The 18,856-nt window shown below is 41.4% G+C and overlaps 1 protein-coding gene across 2 annotated transcripts in view; it reads left to right on the top strand.

Moving 5' to 3' along the window:
- mbd2 (methyl-CpG binding domain protein 2) overlaps positions 1 to 18,856 on the top strand; it is a 41,293-nt gene that overhangs the window by 20,652 nt on the left and 1,785 nt on the right. For both annotated transcript variants that reach the window (XM_012957657.2, NM_001142234.1), the window contains 4 exon segments: positions 2,961 to 3,098; positions 9,605 to 9,695; positions 14,098 to 14,275; positions 17,624 to 17,756. In XM_012957657.2, the coding sequence (XP_012813111.2) occupies positions 2,961 to 3,098; positions 9,605 to 9,695; positions 14,098 to 14,275; positions 17,624 to 17,744 (528 nt within the window). In that variant the 3' untranslated portion in view covers positions 17,745 to 17,756.

The raw sequence follows: 18,856 nt of genomic DNA on the forward strand, positions 1-18,856 counted from the left end.
TTCTCTGTAATAATAAAAGAGTACCTTATAATTGATCCCAACTAAGAAATAAATAATCCTTATTGGATGCAAAACAATCCTATTGAGTTTAATTAATGTTTAATTGATTTTGTAGTAGACTTAAGGTATGGAGATCCAAATTACGGAAAGACCCCTTATCCGGAATACCCTTGGTCCCAAGCATTCTGGATAACGGGTCCTATACCTGTACAATTCCCTGAATCCTGAAGCGAGCGGTGGAAATTTTGGAAGCTGTAGTTCAGCAACAGCAGCAAGCAGAGTATTGTCGGGTTCATATGCGGTTATTGTGTCAGAGTTTCCACAGCACACAAATGCGAAAGGACACAGCGCCCATGAAATGGAGAACTAAAGTCAGTTTCTTTTGTCATATCGGTATAGAAAGCCACAGCCGCAAGCTGTGCAGTGCCTCTCCGAGGCGTTGATTTCACAGAAAATGAAATTGACTGTGTCATGTTTGGATATGACTAAAGTAGAAAAAAAAAATCTTCACATGGTAGAAATGAACATGAGCAGAGTTGTCCTTTAATCTAATCACAGAGACGAGACAGTGGGAAACATCACAATGAATTAAGGGAACTATCCAAACTGTTACAGTGCAGTAGACGTGCAATAATTCTCCTTTACACTCAAGCTGGAACATAGGAGAGTGATTTATTAGTGTTGATCAGTGGGCTTCATTGACCTATTATTTTCCTCTGCTGCAAACGGCTCAGTTATGGCGCTTGGCACTTCTGGGATTCATTTGGAACGACACTGCAATGTTTTCCATGCATGCTGAATATCTGACATACTACATACTTGAAAGCCGGACTGTATTAGAATAATGATGCCATGCAGGCCTGGGGGCCCGTTATAATCCATTTGGGGGCCACATACTTCAACTGGACTGACTGGATTTACATCACTGAACCTCCATAACAATGCAGCTTATCTTTATTGGAAAATACAAACATGTCTTTGATTGAATGATCTAAATAATAACCCCAAACAATGTAGGTCTCTACATATGGCATAAACAAGCTCATATGTAAAACCCTGCTTCATCTAAATGAACCATTGTCATATAAATATACTTTTTTTTATTAGTATAGTAGAACCCCCAATTTAAGTTTTTCAAGGGACCAGAAAAAAATGGTGCAAAATCGGGGAAAATTTTTAATCAGGAAAGTTTATTATGTGTTATATATTAGTAGGACCTCAAAACAATGGTGTGAAATGCAGGAAAATGTAAAGGAGAAGGAAAGTCATTTTGGCATTTTACTGCCAATAGATTTGCCACATTAGTGCCACCTAGAATGCTATATTTATTCAGCAGAAAGCTTTAATATTCTTGAGTAAAGAGCCGTAGAAGCTCCCTCTGATAGCAGCTGCCATTTTAGCTTGGTCTTGGTAGCTTCCTGCTGCAGTTATAGCCCTTGGAAGCTTAGATCACACATTCTTAAGGGAGGGGCAAGTGAGTTCTTATGCATTCTTATGGGAGGGGGGGAGCAGGAGAGGTGAGGCAGAGAGGAAAGAACTGAGCAGACTCAAGCCCCAAACCTGAATGAGCCCTAAAAGAGAGGAAGTCTGATACCGAAGAACATGTTCCCAAAAAAGGAGACAAGAAATCATGTGTTTCTTTTGATAGAGGACTTCTGTGAGTGCTTATGGCTGTATTTACATAGACCTTTCTGATAAAGCTTACTTAGTTTTTGTCTTTCCTTCTTAAAAAGCAGGGGATGTTCACTGTATGTGCCATTGGGTAATCCTAAATAGAAAACTGCCATATTAAGAATTAAGTGCCGCCCCCTGGGATCATAGGATTCACAGTGCACACAAACAAGTCAAGTCACACATACATGCTAGGCCCCATCAGCCAATGAATGGGCAGAGTTCTGCCTTTTACTCCCACACTACTTCCTGTTACAGTTAGAGCTGCATCACTTCCTGTTAGCTGATCTCTGAGGGAGCACACAGCCCATCACTAAATGGCGGCTCAAGGGAAAGGATGTAAAAGGGCAATATTTACTGATATATATATATTCCACTTTGGTGAGATTCTTTAATAGGTCACTTAATATGATATAAACTGTCTGTTGGTTACGTATTCATTCTGGGGGTATAGTTTGTCTTTAAATAGAGAAGTAAGGGACTGATTTTTGGTGGAAAGAGTTCAGAAATTTCCATAATTTCCCTGAATAGGCCTTTTCTAACGAAGAAAAACTTTAGCAGCTTTAAGTTACAAGCCTGTTACAAAGGCTCAGGCAATCATAAATCAGGATTTAATTAATTAAGGGCTCCCAAGGGTCTCTGCATTGTACTTTTTTGGACAAGTTGCGTTTGCAATTAAAGGGTTGGTTAATCTATAAATGAATTTTTACAATTTGCATTTGGTTTGGTTTTCAGTTATTTAGCTTTTTTTTTATTTAACTAAACAGCAGCTATCTGGTTGCTTAGATCTTATTTACCCTAGCAACCCGGCAAGATATGAATGAGAGACTGGATTATGAAAAGATGAAGAACTAAACAGAAAGACAAGTAATAACAAGTAAAAATAACACTGAAATTGTAGCTTCAGAGAGTTATACTTTTTTGTGTTTGTTGTTTCTGAAAGCCAGAAAAAGACAAAAAAAGGAAGGCAAGTAATTAAAAAAACTATAATAAATAAGTAATGAAGGCCATTTGCAAAGTTGCAAGGAATAAGACATTCTATAACATACTAAAAGTTAATGTATAGGAGAACAAAAGGTTCAGCAGTGTTGTTACTTTTCCAGCTTATTGAGAGGTGAAGCGATCTGATTGTTCTGCCGGATATTCCATTGTGAATGTCACTTCCACGTGATTGGTCACATCAGATCAGTGTGGGAAAACCACTTATCTAAGAACACTAACGCTACTGCCCTCATACATCTAATGTAGCATATGTACTAATTATATATATAACGGCTTTTGTCTTGCAGAGTAAACCAGACTTAAACACAACATTGCCTATCCGACAAACTGCCTCCATCTTTAAACAGCCAGTAACCAAAGTTACCAACCACCCCAGTAACAAAGTCAAATCAGACCCCCAGAGGGTGATTGAACAACCCCGGCAGGTAAGTGGCTTTAAAGAAACCCTCTTGTTTTCTTTGTACAGGTTTTAATACATGTTGGATCGTGTGTAGTTGTCAATGGTGCAGCCTCTAATTGCACTTGAGTGCCCCCTCACCTGCTTCCTTGTTTGGCCAAACCACATACCTGCATATAGGGCCACAATAAAGCAAAGCACAACATGGTTTCTGGATTTTCCACCCTTGTGAGTAACCTGCCTTCCCATCGGTTCATATAATTGTGAGCCTGTGCTTGCAACCACACCCAAGGATTCCCGTCATGCAGGTTATGTTTTTATACAGAATTAAGAATAACACACAACTACAAATAGCATAACGTCTAAAGTTCAGCATTTTGTTCCACAGTGCAAATCTTAGTGCTATATTATTTCTATGATTCAGTTCTTCCTATTCCTTTACTTAGAGAAACCACAGGAATGTGTAGCTAGAATGTTTTAGGGCTCATTCATACTACCCTCAAGAAGGAGAACCTGAGTATATTAAGTTAGGAAATAGTGTGTGCTTACTGATGTAGAAATGAAGTCCAGGTGCGCCGCTCCAGTCCCTCACGAGTACATATGCCAGCCTTTTATTTTGAAAAAATTATAGACTGGAATAATAGAAAGTTAAAGTAGTTTGAGACTGAACTCGTCCAGCTAATTAAAATTAGGAGTCTGCCATTTTTGGGGGCATGCTTTAGTCAAAAGTTATAGCAGTTGAAAGGGTTGATTTTGGGCCCCAGTACTGGTGGGCCCTGGGCAATTGCCCCTTTCTCCCATTTATTAAAAAAGTCCTGCATAATTTTCAGTGGCCTTACATATACTTTGTTATACATTATTCGGCCAAAAGTAATGGGACATTTATATGGCCAAAAGTACTGGGACAATTTATATGGCCAAAAGTACTGGGACAATTTATGTGGCCAAAAGTACTGGGACAATTTATATGGCCAAAAGTAATGGGACAATTTATATGGCCAAAAGTACTGGGACAATTTCTATGGCTAAAAGTACTGGGACAATTTATATGGCCAAAAGTAATGGGACAATTTATATGGCCAAAAGTACTGGGACAATTTATATGGCCAAAAGTACTGGGACAATTTATATGGCCAAAAGTACTAGGACAATTTATATGGCCAAAAGTAATGGGACAATTTATATGGCCAAAAGTAATGGGACAATTTATATGGCCAAAAGTACTGGGACAATTTATATGGCCAAAAGTACTGGGACATTTATATGGCCAAAAGTACTGGGACAATTTATATGGCCAAAAGTACTGGGACAATTTATATGGCCAAAAGTAATGGGACAATTTATATGGCCAAAAGTAATGGGACAATTTATATGGCCAAAAGTAATGGGACAATTTAAATGGCCAAAAGTAATGGGGCAATTTATATGGCCAAAAGTACTGGGACAATTTATATGGCCAAAAGTACTGGGACAATTTATATGGCCAAAAGTACTGGGACAATTTATATGGCCAAAAGTAATGGGACAATTTATATGGCCAAAAGTAATGGGACAATTTAAATGGCCAAAAGTAATGGGGCAATTTATATGGCCAAAAGTACTGGGACAATTTATATGGCCAAAAGTAATGGGACATTTATATGGCCAAAAGTACTGGGACAATTTATATGGCCAAAAGTACTGGGACAGTTTATATGGCCAAAAGTAATGGGACATTTATATGGCCAAAAGCACTGGGACAATTTATATGGCCAAAAGTATTACGTTCAACTCTTCTAAAATTGCATCTCCTCTGTTTTAACATTGGACAAGAGGCGCTGGCGAAGAGTCACTTGGGGGGGGGGGGGGGGATAAGATATCTATATATAATAATCTCTCTAATACTTTATTTACCAGAAGATCCTTCCAGCAGACTCGAGGGCAACTGTTCAAATTAGAAGAAATAAATATTCGGAAAGGATTTTTTACAGTGAGAGCTGTGAAGTCGTACTGGCTGAGATAGATAGGTACAAGAAGGGGTTGGATGGCTTTTTAGCAAGTGAGGGAATACAGGGGTATGGGAGATAGCTCTCAGTACAAGTTGCCCCAGGGACTGGTCCGATTGCCATCTTGGAGTCAGGAAGGAATTTTTTCCTCTCTGAGGCAAATTGGAGAGGCTTCAGATGGGGGGTTTGCCTTCCTCTGGATCAACTAGCAGTTAGGCAGGTTATATGTAGGCATTATGGTTGAACTTGATGGACTTGTGTCTTTTTTCAACCTAAGTTACTATGTCACTATATTACTTTTTATTACTATGATTATGGCCAAAAAAACCACAAAAACCTCAATGTTACATTTTTGACACCTCCATCCACTACATAGCAAAATCTTATCCCTCCCTGTAAGGTGTGGCTGATCACCCGATTGTAAAGCCTTTGCTTAAATAAACAACACTATACCTTTGTACATATAAAAGGACAGCGGCAGAAAACGTTACACCCATTGTTATAGTAAAACTGGAAAGAATTCCTTCAGAAATACCCACGAGTTTCTTTGTGTAAAATAAATAAACCCATGAAGTCTCCCCATTGTGTAGACATTAAAAGTAAACTTAGTTCATCTTTTAAAAAAAATATAAATAAAAGTTTTCCTCCCTCTGTGGCTCTCAATTACAGAAGCCTGTTGGCTTTTCTTCTCTCGGCCTGGGACTGCATCTGTGTCTACAGCACCGGGGAAGCTCTGGGGCTCATAAGATATTTATGCCTTTCTATTTATTTCATCTAGGCTTTGAACTAGACCGTAGGTGGATCTGAAAGAATTAGAGATTGTTTTCTTTATATCTGCAGAGAGGGGAGGGTTAAAAGCAGGGATTAGAAAGCTAAACAAGGGCAGATCAACCAAAACCAGAGGGCTCTCCCAAAGAAATGAGATCTGAAAATACAAGTTACATGGCATTCTCAAAGGAACATTCTCTTATTGATGTTTTTAAGAAAGCATGGGCTTCTCTGCCGTTGCAAGGCGTAACAGTGTAATAGCCACTGTCAGGAAATGGTTTCGAATACGGTCAGTAATGAGGGTGAGAACAGAAATGGTTTATAAGAAAAATAAAGAGCGTGGCGGGTAATGATCTGATGAACATTCTCAGTGCAATTCTACTTATGGAACAGTTTATTCCTGGCACGGTGTGTAACAGTATTGCTGCTCTTTCTAATCCTGACATTTTATGGACTGCAGAATCCTCACAGTCTTTTTTCCTTTGTTTGGTTTTTTGTAACTTACATTAATGTTTTAAAAGTAAATGGAAGGAAATGACATTGTCAGTATAGATATCTTGCATGTACTAGTATACAGAAAGTTCCAAATTACGGAAAGCCCATCTCCCATAGACTCCATTTTAATCCAATAATTCACATTTTTAAAAATGATTCCCTTTTCTCTGTAATAATAAAACAGTACCTGTACTTGATCCCGACTAAGATATAATTACCCCTTATTGGGGGCAGAACAGCCCTATTGGGTTTATTTCATGGTTAAATGATTCCCTTTTCTCTGTAATAATAAAACAGTACCTGTACTTGATCCCAACTAAGATATAATTACCCCTTATTGGGGGCAGAACAGCCCTATTGGGTTTATTTAATGGTTAAATGATTCCCTTTTCTCTGTAATAATAAAACAGTACCTGTACTTGATCCCAACTAAGATATAATTACCCCTTATTGGGGGCAGAACAGCCCTATTGGGTTAATTTAATGGTTAAATGATTCCCTTTTCTCTGTAATAATAAAACAGTATCTGTACTTGATCCCGACTAAGATATAATTACCCCTTATTGGGGGCAGAACAGCCCTATTGGGTTTATTTAATGGTTAAATGATTCCCTTTTCTCTGTAATAATAAAACAGTACCTGTACTTGATCCCAACTAAGATATAATTACCCCTTATTGGGGGCAGAACAGCCCTATTGGGTTTATTTCATGGTTAAATGATTCCCTTTTCTCTGTAATAATAAAACAGTACCTGTACTTGATCCCAACTAAGATATAATTACCCCTTATTGGGGGCAGAACAGTCCTATTGGGTTTATTTCATGTTTAAATACATTATTATAAGACTTAAGGTATGGAGATCCAAATTACGGAAAGATCCCTTATCCGGAAAGCCCCGGGTCCCGATCATTTTGGATAACAGGTCCTATACCTGTACTCATTGGTCACTTTCTCTCTGCTCAAGCGCTGGGATCTGATTTAGGCAAGTTAGTTACTGGAATATGGTGGCGTCAGAGCAAACGTCGCCCCTTCCCACGCAGTAAGTAATAAAGGGAGATAAGCAGAACGCAGCTCAGTCCTGTGCCAACACCTCGCGTATTGCACAACTGCAGCCTTCTCCCCGCCTCACTCACTGGCAGTTTCCCATGAGAATAAAAGAATTTCCCATAAGAGAAAAGGAAATGCATTCACCACTGAGCGTGTAGAAAAACAGTCAAGCGCTAAAAGTACGTGGGTTTCTCTGTGGCTTTATAGAGCTTATGGCTACACTCCCCAGCTCGGCCGCCCTAGCTGGAGTCTAAGCAGTTAAATGGGTGGTTCACCTTTGAGTTAACTTCTAGTATGACGCAGAGAGTAATATTCTGAGACAATTTGCAATTAGTCTTCATTTTTTTGGTAGTTTTTTTACTTATTTTACTTTTTGTATTGCAGCTCTCCAGTTTGGAATTTCAACAGTAATCAGGTTGCTAAGGTCCAATTGACCTTAGTAACCAGTAACAATAACAATAAGATTGTAGCCTCGCAGAGTGATAGTTTTTTGGCTGCTGGGGTCATTAAAAAGCTGGAAAGAAGCAGAAGAAAAAGGCAAATAATTAAAAAACTATAAAAGTTAAATAATGAAGACCAATTGAGAAATTGCTTAGAATTGGCCATTCTATAACATATTAGACATAACTTAAGGGTGAACCACCCCTTTAATAGGAATTTGCAAAGCTCTATATGTTAAAAAAAAACATTATTATGCAACACTAGCCACATACCCATAGATTTCTAATACAATTTGGCCAATTTCATGGAAGTGGAAAATGTAACCCTTCCAAATCCTAATTACCCTAAGCTAATTAGGATTTGGTTCGGTATTCGGCTAAATCCCTTACAATGGATTCGGGGGTTCGGTGCATCCCTAATAAGTACTGTTGCAACAGATCTTCTAGAATGTAGAACTAGACTGGCAGTTGAACCCAGAACTGTGGGGTGACATATAGGGATTTTATAAGTCACTGAGGAGTTTCATGACCATATAAAAGTGTGAAGCCGAAGGCTAAGTGCTTTAATGCGGGTCATGGAACGCCAAGGTGATCTCTAATACCACTATATTTTACAACAGGGGGACAGGTCGTGACAGAAATTACATCACTAAACTCCAATTATAACTGATGACATCATTAAGCACCGTTTATAATATCATTTACAGTTTGGTCCCAAAGGGAAATGACCAAACTGTATATTATAGTTTTATAACTTTCAAATTGGGATGTAGGTGGTAGATGGTGATCTGTTGTTTATACCAACAATCTAAAGCCATTTCCCATGCACCATTTAAAAATGATGTGGCCTCATACTACTTAGTTCTCCTGGGCCTCCATCCTGGGAGCTTGGATTATTATATTTCCACTGTCTATCCAGGCCCCATATTCAAAATATGAAAATTAAAATACTGGGGTCCCAATCCACCTGGCCACAACTCTGATCTTTTATCTGCCCCAATCCTATCCTGTTCAGGACCCAGAAGACAATACCCCATATGAGGAGAGGGCCCCTGATAGGAAAGAAGCCCACCTGTCTCCCTTGATGGGGGCTGTGACCAAAGAAGTTGGGGGGGGGGTGGGCTTTATTTATAAAGAGGCAGTCATATCTAAAATATCACTGGCCCCATCAATATGGGTATATAGTATACTATATATGCGTTATGTAAGTATCATAAATTGAAATTTCAGGTTTTTTGTGTGCATATCCACATATACTTAGGGGGTGCTGCCAGAATATTGTGCAAAAAGGGCCTTCAACCCAAAAGGTTTCAAAACTTGAGTTTTACGGGCATGTGTATGGCTCAGTAGTGCAATACAGGAAACTGCCACATATTAAACATCCACCCTATTTTGTTTCCTTTGTGGTCAGAGCGGTTCATGAAAGACCCAGGCACCTCAGTTTATTTGTATATTACTACATAAGCAGCATTGGGGGATCAGAATGATGGACAGGCAGTTGCATGTTTTTGCAGTAAAATCAGAAATATTAATAGTTTCACATTAGAACAAGGTGGTGGCAACTTAATAAAGCACCAGCTATACCAAGGAAAGGGTTAATGGGTAAAATGCACCCAATTGGTGAGACACTATTAACTATACAATGATAAAACGTTAATGAAAGTGGTTTATTAAATACATTACTCTCTAGAGATTTCCCGTGTCTCGTGGGTTGGCTGATATTTCACAACATTCCTATTGCTGCTATGTCATTTTATCCTAATTATTCTGTAAGTATTCTGCTTTTAATGTATTTCAGCTTTTCTGGGAAAAGAGGCTGGAGGGACTTAGTGCCTCAGATGTAACAGAACAAGTCATAAAACCCATGGAGCTTCCTAAAGGCCTTCAAGGTATGATTTCTAAACAGCTGGATTAAGGATTAGCCATCCTTTTCCTAATAAGCCATGATGGCTGATGTGTTTTGGGATTTAAACATAATAGGATTTTTGAGTTCTTCTAACCGAGTCTTGTTGGATGTGGATTCACTAAACTAAAACCTCAATGACACTCCTGTTACTGTATGTTACAGTTCATCTTCCTCTCTTTCCTTCTTTTAGTCCTGCAGAATGTTTTCAGAGTAGGGTTACCACCTAGCCAGTACTTGACTAGCCCAGCGGGTAGATCACCAGCTAGGCCCGGGGCTGGAATTACAAATTTTCCAGCAATGTAATAATACCCTGCCTATACCTGCCACTGTGCCCATTTCCCCTGCTCACTCTGCCCACTCTGCCCATTTCTCCTCTCCACCCTGCCCATTTCCCCTGCCCATTCCTCCGCCCACTCTGCCAATATCCCCTGCCCACTCTGCCCATTTCCTCTCTCTACCCTGCACATTCCCCTGCCCACTCTGCCCATTCCTCCGCCCACTCTGCCCATTTCCCCTCTCCATCCTGCCCATTTCCCTTGCCCACACTGCCCATTTAACCCACCTACTCTGCCCATTTCCCCCTGCCCTCGCTGCCCATTCTCCTACCCACTATGCCCATTTCCCCTGTCCACCTTGCCCATTTCCCCTGCCCACTCTGCCCATTTCCCCTTTCCACCCTGCACATTTCTCCCATCCATGCTGCCCATTTTCCCTCTCCACCCTGCCAATTTCCCCTTCCCACTCTGCCCATTTCTCCCATCCATGCTGCCCATTTTCCCTCTCCACCCTGCCAATTTCCCCTGCCCACGCTGCCCATTTACCCCACCCACTGGCACATTTCCCCTCTCCACCCTGCCCATTCCCCCGCCCACGCTGCCCTTTTCCCCTGCCCACTGTGCATATTCCCCCACCCACTCTGCCCTGTGATATCATTGCCTTTCCCCCATGTTACACCCACCTACTCTCTTGACCCAAAGGCCAGTATTACAAGAAAAAGAAGGGGGCAACCCCAACTTTTTGGGCTCTAACTTAATTTTGTCTTCCTCCGCTGTACCTGCCCGGAATACTGATTTAGTAACTAGCCTTTTTTTTTTTTTAACTGATCTGATCTGACCATACTGACAGTTTCTTTTCTTTTCTCCCCATCTAGAGGGGACCCCCTACTTTCCAATATTTACAAAGCCTTTTTAGAAAATTGTGACCCATATGTTTAAAATCAATAACTCAAAGCGCCACAAGGGACTTGTTTTGAACATCCTTTTGAACCTGCCCACAGCATGGCTATGCCTGACTTCCGTTTTGCAAATATGACAGTGCTGTTGGTTATCCGTGTAACGTATGGTTTCCTGTATATCTTTATATAGGAGAACTCTTAACTGTGTAAAAAATAAAGTTTAAAATTTTACATTACTGTTTAAAAATGCTTATGGCTAGAAATGCTGTATTTTATACGCTGAACCTCCGGTACCAGCCCAGATGTTCTGCAGCCTTATGACAATAAGGATCCAGCTCTCCCCATCTTGGATCTTGTTAGGCCACCTTTTGTGGGTCAGTGGCACTACACATGCCCAGTGGGCTCTGGGCTGCTCTTATTGATCAGTTCTAATGCAGAATAAACTGCTTTCAGTGCCATGTTATGTGGCACATTATTTTGTGAATGGCATATTATATCTGCAGTATATAGTGAGTCGGTCCCTAAGCTCAGGTAAGTGACAGCAGCCCAGAGAATGTGCTGGGGATCAGCAGAAAGGAAGATGGGGGGGCTACTGGGGGCATATACAGTTGTAAAACTACAGGCTGAATATGACTGGTCTGAGTTGCGGGACTGGCAGCATTATGGCTGTGGTTTTTCTCCCCAGGAAACCACAGGGGGTGTCATGGAAGCGCATCACTGCCAGTATCTGCTGCGCATTGCTGGGAATTACCTTTTATCTATCAAAGGAATTTCCTGGCAACCACTAGTCTTTCCCAGAATAAAGCCACGAACAAAGGCTTGAAAAGTGCCCTGTAATCATTATGGGATAAACTTCTCTGTTAATGTGAAGCTGGTGTCCCCCCAGCACAGAACAGCAATTTATATCTTCCTCAGCCGTTTCTTTGTGATGTTTCCCAAACATTCCTGCCTATTAAAGGGTTTGTTCACCTTAAAATTAACGTTTAGTATGATGTAGAGAGTGATATTATGAAACAATTTGCAATTAGTCTTCATTTTGTATGTGTGTACTTTGCTTTTTGTTCAGCAGCTCTCCTGTTTGCAATTACTGTATAGCAGCTATCTGGTTCCTAGGGAGTAAATTACTAGGCTGAATCCAGTTTTTGTAAAGGATTCACCCCGAATACTGAACCGGATTAGATTTTGAAAGGGTTAAATGTCAAATTTTCAACTTCCATGTTTACATGACAAAAAGTCACCTGATTTTTAGGGTTCGGATTTGGTTTCGGCCAGAAGCGCGGATTCGGCAGAATCCTGCTGAAAAAAAAAATGAATCTTGCCCGACATTGGATTATAAATGCTTAAAAAGAAAGAAAAGTCATAAAATATAACAATACGAATCAAATTGTAGCCTCACAGAACAATAGTTTTTTTTAGCTTCTGGGGTCAGTGACCCCCCCATTTGAAAGCTGGAAAGAGTTGGGAAGAAAAAAGGCAAATCATTCAGAAACTATAACAAATAAAAAAGGAAGACCAATTTAAAAGTTGCTAAGAACTGGCCATTGTAACATACTACAAAGGTGAACTACCCCTTTAAGAATACTAATTTTCTAAAAAAACAAAAAAACCCTCCATATGTGATAGGGATCCGACAGTAGGGCTTTTTCAGCAGATATCTGATTGCTAGTCTCTTGTACATAAGGTGCCCACGGAGGCCCTGTGTGACGTAGCTGGCTCCATGCAGCAGATACCTCAAGTTCAGCGAAGCATTTAATATGCAAAGATCACACTGAGAGCTACTCCCCCCCAGTGATATTAATAGGACAGCTGGGTGCAGCCTTACTACTATGTGCAGTGCTGGCCTTACTGTGACTTGCAATGCTGATTTTCCCAATGAGCAACTGCAACCTGAGCAGACTTTATGGGGGTTGAGTGCCACAGCCATGTGACCTGTGCTCGGATAAACTTCAGTCACACTTTACTGCTGCGCTGCAAGTTGGAGTGATATCCCACCCCCCCTCCCAGCAGCCAATCAGCAGAACAATAGGAAGGGAGCAAGATAGCAGCTCCCAGTAGGTATCAGAATAGCACTCAATAGTAAGAAATCCAAGTCCGGCTTGGGACTCCTCCAGTTACATGGGAGTAGGAGAAACAATAGGTTAGCTGAAAGCAGTTCTAATGTGTAGCGCTGGCTCCTTCTGAAAGCTCAAACTCAGGCACACTTTACTGCTGCGCTGCAAGTTGGAGTGATATCCCCCCCCCTCACCCCCAGCAGCCGATCAGCAGAACAATGGGAAGGGAGCAAGATAGCAGCTCCCAGTAGGTATCAGAATAGCACTCAATAGTAAGAAATCCAAGTCCGGCTTGGGACTCCTCCAGTTACATGGGAGTAGGAGAAACAATAGGTTAGCTGAAAGCAGTTCTAATGTGTAGCGCTGGCTCCTTCTTAAAGCTCAGACTCAGGCACACTTTACTGTTGTGCTGCAAGTTGGAGTGATATGCCCCCTCACCCCCAGTAGCCGATCAGCAGAACAATGGGAAGGGAGCAAGATAGCAGCTCCCAGTAGGTATCAGAATAGCACTCAATAGTAAAGAAATCCAAGTCCGGCTTGGGACTCCTCCAGTTACATGGGAGTAGGAGAAACAATAGGTTAGCTGAAAGCAGTTCTAATGTGTAGCGCTGGCTCCTTCTTAAAGCTCAGACTCAGGCACACTTTACTGCTGTGCTGCAAGTTGGAGTGATACCCCCCCCTCACCCCCAGCAGCCGATCAGCAGAACAATGGGAAGGGAGCAAGATAGCAGCTCCCAGTAGGTATCAGAATAGCACTCAATAGTAAGAAATCCAAGTCCCGCTTGGGACTCCTCCAGTTACATGGGAGTAGGAGAAACAATAGGTTAGCTGAAAGCAGTTCTAATGTGTAGCGCTGGCTCCTTCTGAAAGCTCAGACTCAGGCACAAGGCACTGAGATGGCGCCTACACACCAATATTACAGCTACAAATACATTTGTTGGTTCAAGAATAAAATGTAAATGGCAGAGGGAATTATTTGCTGTGTAAACAGTGTCATTTAGAAATAACAAGTACCCCATAAACATCATGACAGTATCCCTTTAATTTGGAGTCTGTAGTGATGGATCTTCCTGTATTTACTGAAAGGAACAGAGGGCACATTTGTTGTAATGAAGGCTATTTCCGTGAATGTAAATATTTCTTTTGCCCTCTTGCTGTAGGTGTTGGCCCTGGAAATAACGAGCAGACCCTCCTTGCAGCAATCGCCAGCGCTCTGCACACAAGCTCTGCACCAATCACAGGGCAGCTCTCTGCGGCCGTAGAAAAGAACCCATCCGTATGGCTAAACACATCCCAGCCACTATGCAAAGCTTTTTTAGTTACAGATGACGATATACGGTAAGTCATCCTTGGCATTGTGACATCAGTTTATACTGATTTGTTACCAGACTTAAAGGGGAGGTTCACCTGTTATAGATTCTAAGCCAATTCTAAGCAACTTTTCAATTGGTTTTCATTATTTATTTGTTATAGTTTTTGAACTGTTTGCCTTCTTGTTCTAACTCTTGCAGCTTTCAAATGGGGGTCACTGACCCCGGCAGCCAAAATACTACTGCTCTGTGAGGCTCCAGTTTTATTGTTATTGTTACTTTTTATAAATTATTTTTCTATTCAGGTCCTCTCCTATTCATATACCAGTCTCTTATTCAAAGCACTCCCTGGTTGCTAAGATAATTTGGACCCTAGCAACTAGATAGCTGCTGAAACTCCAAACTGAAGAGCTGCTAAACAAAAAGTGAAATAACTAAAAAAAAATACAAATAATAAAAAATAAAGACCAATTGCAAATTGTCTCAGAATATCACTCTCTACAGCTTACTAAAAGGTGAACAACCCCTTTGAGGTGGCCTTAAGGGGCTAATACAAACTCTGTCCTTTCAGACCATGTAGGGAGCGTATTGGCCTATATTTGGGGCCTTTTTTCACATCCTGCCCAGTCAATATCCCCTATAGGCTCACAGTGCGATCTGATCACTGGCCTGGGGTTAAACGTTCGGACCTCACTGATCTGGCCCAGTTTATGGGTGGCCACTCATTTGGCTCCTCCCTATGCTGATGGCTGTGTATGGGCAGCTTTACTCCTATCCAGGGTCGGACTGGGGGGTGCAGGGCCACCGGGGCTGCCGCCCCGGGGGCCCCACACCCCTCCAAGGTGCCTCCTCCGGCTGCGCCGCCCTCAGGGGCCCCCGCCGCCATGCACCCCTAACTTCCCCCCCAGGGGCCCCTGTCCGACGTCCTCCCCTGAACGCGCGTATGTGAAACGCGTCAGGGGAGGACATTGGAGGCCAGATGAAGCGGCAATCGGGTCGGGTCTGGGCCACTGGGGCCCACCAAGGCCGGGGCCCACCGGGTATTTTCCCGGTGTCCCGGCGGCCCAGTCCGACCCTGCTCCTGTCTGTCCCCTAGTAGGACATTATAAGACTTCCCATTTATTTACCTTTATATAATTACTTAGCTTGTATTGGCATGTTTCCTGCCTATACTCTCACACTCTTAGCACTGAAAGCAATAACTAATCAGAGGGACTAATTCATTCTCTGCCTCAGTACTGGCCATTCATGATATCTGATATTTTTGATTCTTCAAGTCCACCACAAGATGGCAGCGTTTGCATAACTTCCCAGGTCTGCGCTGCACTGTATAATATATAAAATATTCAACCTGCAGCCCCCAACACTTCACACAAATCAGCATCTCCTCGTAGCCAGGAGCTGGGGGCTGCACATTTGCTCAACCATTATTTTACACCTTTTATACTTACAGAATGGAAAATTGTTCATACTTTACATAGCAGCTTCACCTGCCTTGATCTAATCTGCCTGAGCCCTTAGAACATGCAGCTTTTGGTTTAATGGTATTAGGAAACTAGTACAGAAACTGCATTGTTAGGTCAGATGTTTTGTATTTTATTTCCTCTTCCTATTAAAGGGGTAGTTCACCTTTAAATTAACTTTTACTATGTTGTAGACATTGATATTCTTAGACAATTAGCAGCTGGTCTTTATTTTTTTTTTTTTATACTTTTTCAGTTATTTAGCTTTTTGTTCAGCAGCTCTCCATTTGGTATTTTAGCAGCTATCTGGTTGCTAGGGTCTTTTTTTTTTTTACCCTAGTAACCAAACAGGGGTTACTAGGGTAAATTGAAAGCTGGAAAGTAGCAGAGGAGAGAGGTAAATAATTAAAAAAATATAACAAATAAATAATGAAAACCAATTGCAAAGTTGCTATTAATAGGACATTCAATAACATAGCAGCTTCCTTTGTCCCCACACCCTTTTTTTAGAAAGAATTGACCCACTGAGCTCGCAGTCAGCTTTAAATTCCCCCACCTAAAGGCCCTCAGCCTGCAGCCTTCCAGCTGGGAGTTACAAACTGAAACTATGTTGGTAAAGTTTACCCAGCGAAATCAGAAGTTTATCCAATAAAAAGATTATTGATACCTCCATCTTGTGCTGTTCCCTTTGGACAAATACAGAGCAAACATGAACAAAGGATTTCCCATGATCCTTTCCTTTCCCAGTGATTAAATATACCCGAGTTTCGTGCCCTGTGCCGTAATTCCTCTGTAAAACAGATGTTTTTTTTACGGCCAGTCGCTGCTCTTGTGTATCAGTGATAAGTCTTCCATAGCCCCGGCTTTTTAAGCAGAATCTTCTGGGCATTGTGTAGTTGTTCCAGTCGGACACAGACGCTGGCAGATTGATACTGCCCCAAAACAAAAAAACCCAAACAACTGTATTAGATAAAAACCACCGGTGGAACGGGGACGTTTTATGTGCGATGCGTAGGGAAGCGAATAACAATGCCGTAAAAATGCTTTTGGCTTGGAAAGGAAAATCTCCCACATGTCTTGTAAATAAAGGCACTTTTGTTTGTGAATATATGTTTTTTGATCCTCCAAAGCTTTCTCCCGAATACATATATTTAGCGAAAAGCGGGATCTGTAATTTACATTACATCACAAACTGGTGCAAGGCATATATATCTATATATACAGATGCACCCAGCAAACTGACTGTAATCTGTTTCCTCCTTGCACGCCTCTCCTATTTCTTTATAATGGAATCTGACATTAAAAATGTACTTTCACACACAAACACATATATTATATAGATATGAAACCTTTTATATAAAGGCACAAGGCTGCAGGCTGAGTTATACAGGGAACTCTGAGTATCACTCATGTATTATAAGGGATAATGTACCCCCTACTGTAAATGATAAGGATATTAGCAGTCACTGAGGGGTTCTGTGCCCATATAAAGGCACAAGGCTGCAGGCTGAGTTATACAGGGAACTCTGAGTATCACTCATGTATTATAAGGGATAATGTACCCCCTACTGTAAATGATAAGGATATTAGCAGTCACTGAGGGGTTCTGTGCCCATATAAAGGCACAAGGCTGCAAGGCTACAGGGGAATCCCTATGCTGCCATAGTTTTATGGAATCTCTCTGTACAGGCTATGAGCAAACTTAGGGGGCTGTTCCTGCTGAATTGTGCTTAGTATAGGGGAATAAATATGGTGGCAATTATTTATGTGCAAACTTCATTGCATATTATAGTGTACAGAGTATTCTGTTACTGATCCAGTTTGTGTTTATTTATGGGATATAAAGGATTGACTTGGGGCAGTATTTGAGAGAAATGGTCAGTTGGCCTTACACATATTTGTTTCACCCCTAGGAAACAGGAAGAGAGGGTGCAGAATGTTCGAAAAAAGTTAGAAGAAGCCCTAATGGCTGATATCTTTGCACGAGAAGCCTCCCAGAACTCAGATCTTTGTATGGACGACAGTGACGCATAACAGTTCCATCAGGTAATAGCAGCGCTCTGTGTTCTTTTATCTGTGACTCTCTGTCTGTTACCACAATCAGTGTCAGACAGGGGCGGCATGTAAGGCTACGGCAATCAGAAACAATATGTCAAGGAAATAAACATCCACACACTATAGCTTATAACACACACACTACTTTACTAAACATTATTGCTACCAACAAACAATCAACAAACAATACAATGCTATGCTTAAAGGTGAAGGAAAGGTACAAACTAAGTAAGCTTTATCAGAAAGGTCTATGTAAATACAGCCATAATCACTTAAGAACTGCTGCTCTGAGTCCTTAGTGAAAAGAAACACCACATTTCTCTCCTTTTATTCTATATACATGACCTTCTGTGTTAGAAGTCCTGCTCTCAGAAAAATCCTTCAGGGCATAGTATGAATCTTCTCAGTTTGTTCCTCCCCCCCCTTCCCTCCTCCCCATCTCTCCCCCTCCCCTCTCTGCTGTGTATTCAGAGCTTAAAGGTGTTTCAGGAGCAGTGTGCAGGCAGAAAGTGAAGTCAGACCAAGCGAAAATGGCAGCTGTTATGTTAAACATACAGCGGGAGCTTCTATGTCTGTTTAATCAGGTATGTTAAAGCTTTCTGCAGAATAAATATAGTATTCAATAGAATAGCCACATTAGTGCCGCCTAGAACGCTCTATCTATATTCTGCAGAAAAGCTTTACCATACCTGAGTAAACAATCCTAGGATCTCCCTCCCTTTATTTAAGATAGCAGCTGCCATTTTAGCTTAGTCTCCGCAGCTTCCTGCTGTAGCTCTAGCTGTTGGTAGCTCAGATCACACATTCTGGTGGGAAGGGAGTGAATTCTTATAGGAGGGGGAGCAAAAAGAGTTATGGGGGAAAGAGAAGAGCTGTGCAGACTCTGGCACCTGGGAATGAAGGATTTTTCTGCGACAGAAAGTCTGACACAAAAGAAGAAAAAAAATCCTGTGTTTCTTTTGATAAAGGACTCAGTGCAGCGTTTCTGTGAGCATTACCCGAGTAAACAACCCTAGGATCTTCCTCCCTTTATTTAAGAGAGCTGCCATTTTAGCTTAGTCTCTGCAGCTTCCTGCTGTAGCGCTAGCTGT

This window comes from Xenopus tropicalis, chromosome 1 (assembly GCF_000004195.4).
Source record: "Xenopus tropicalis strain Nigerian chromosome 1, UCB_Xtro_10.0, whole genome shotgun sequence".
Taxonomy (NCBI): domain Eukaryota; kingdom Metazoa; phylum Chordata; class Amphibia; order Anura; family Pipidae; genus Xenopus; species Xenopus tropicalis.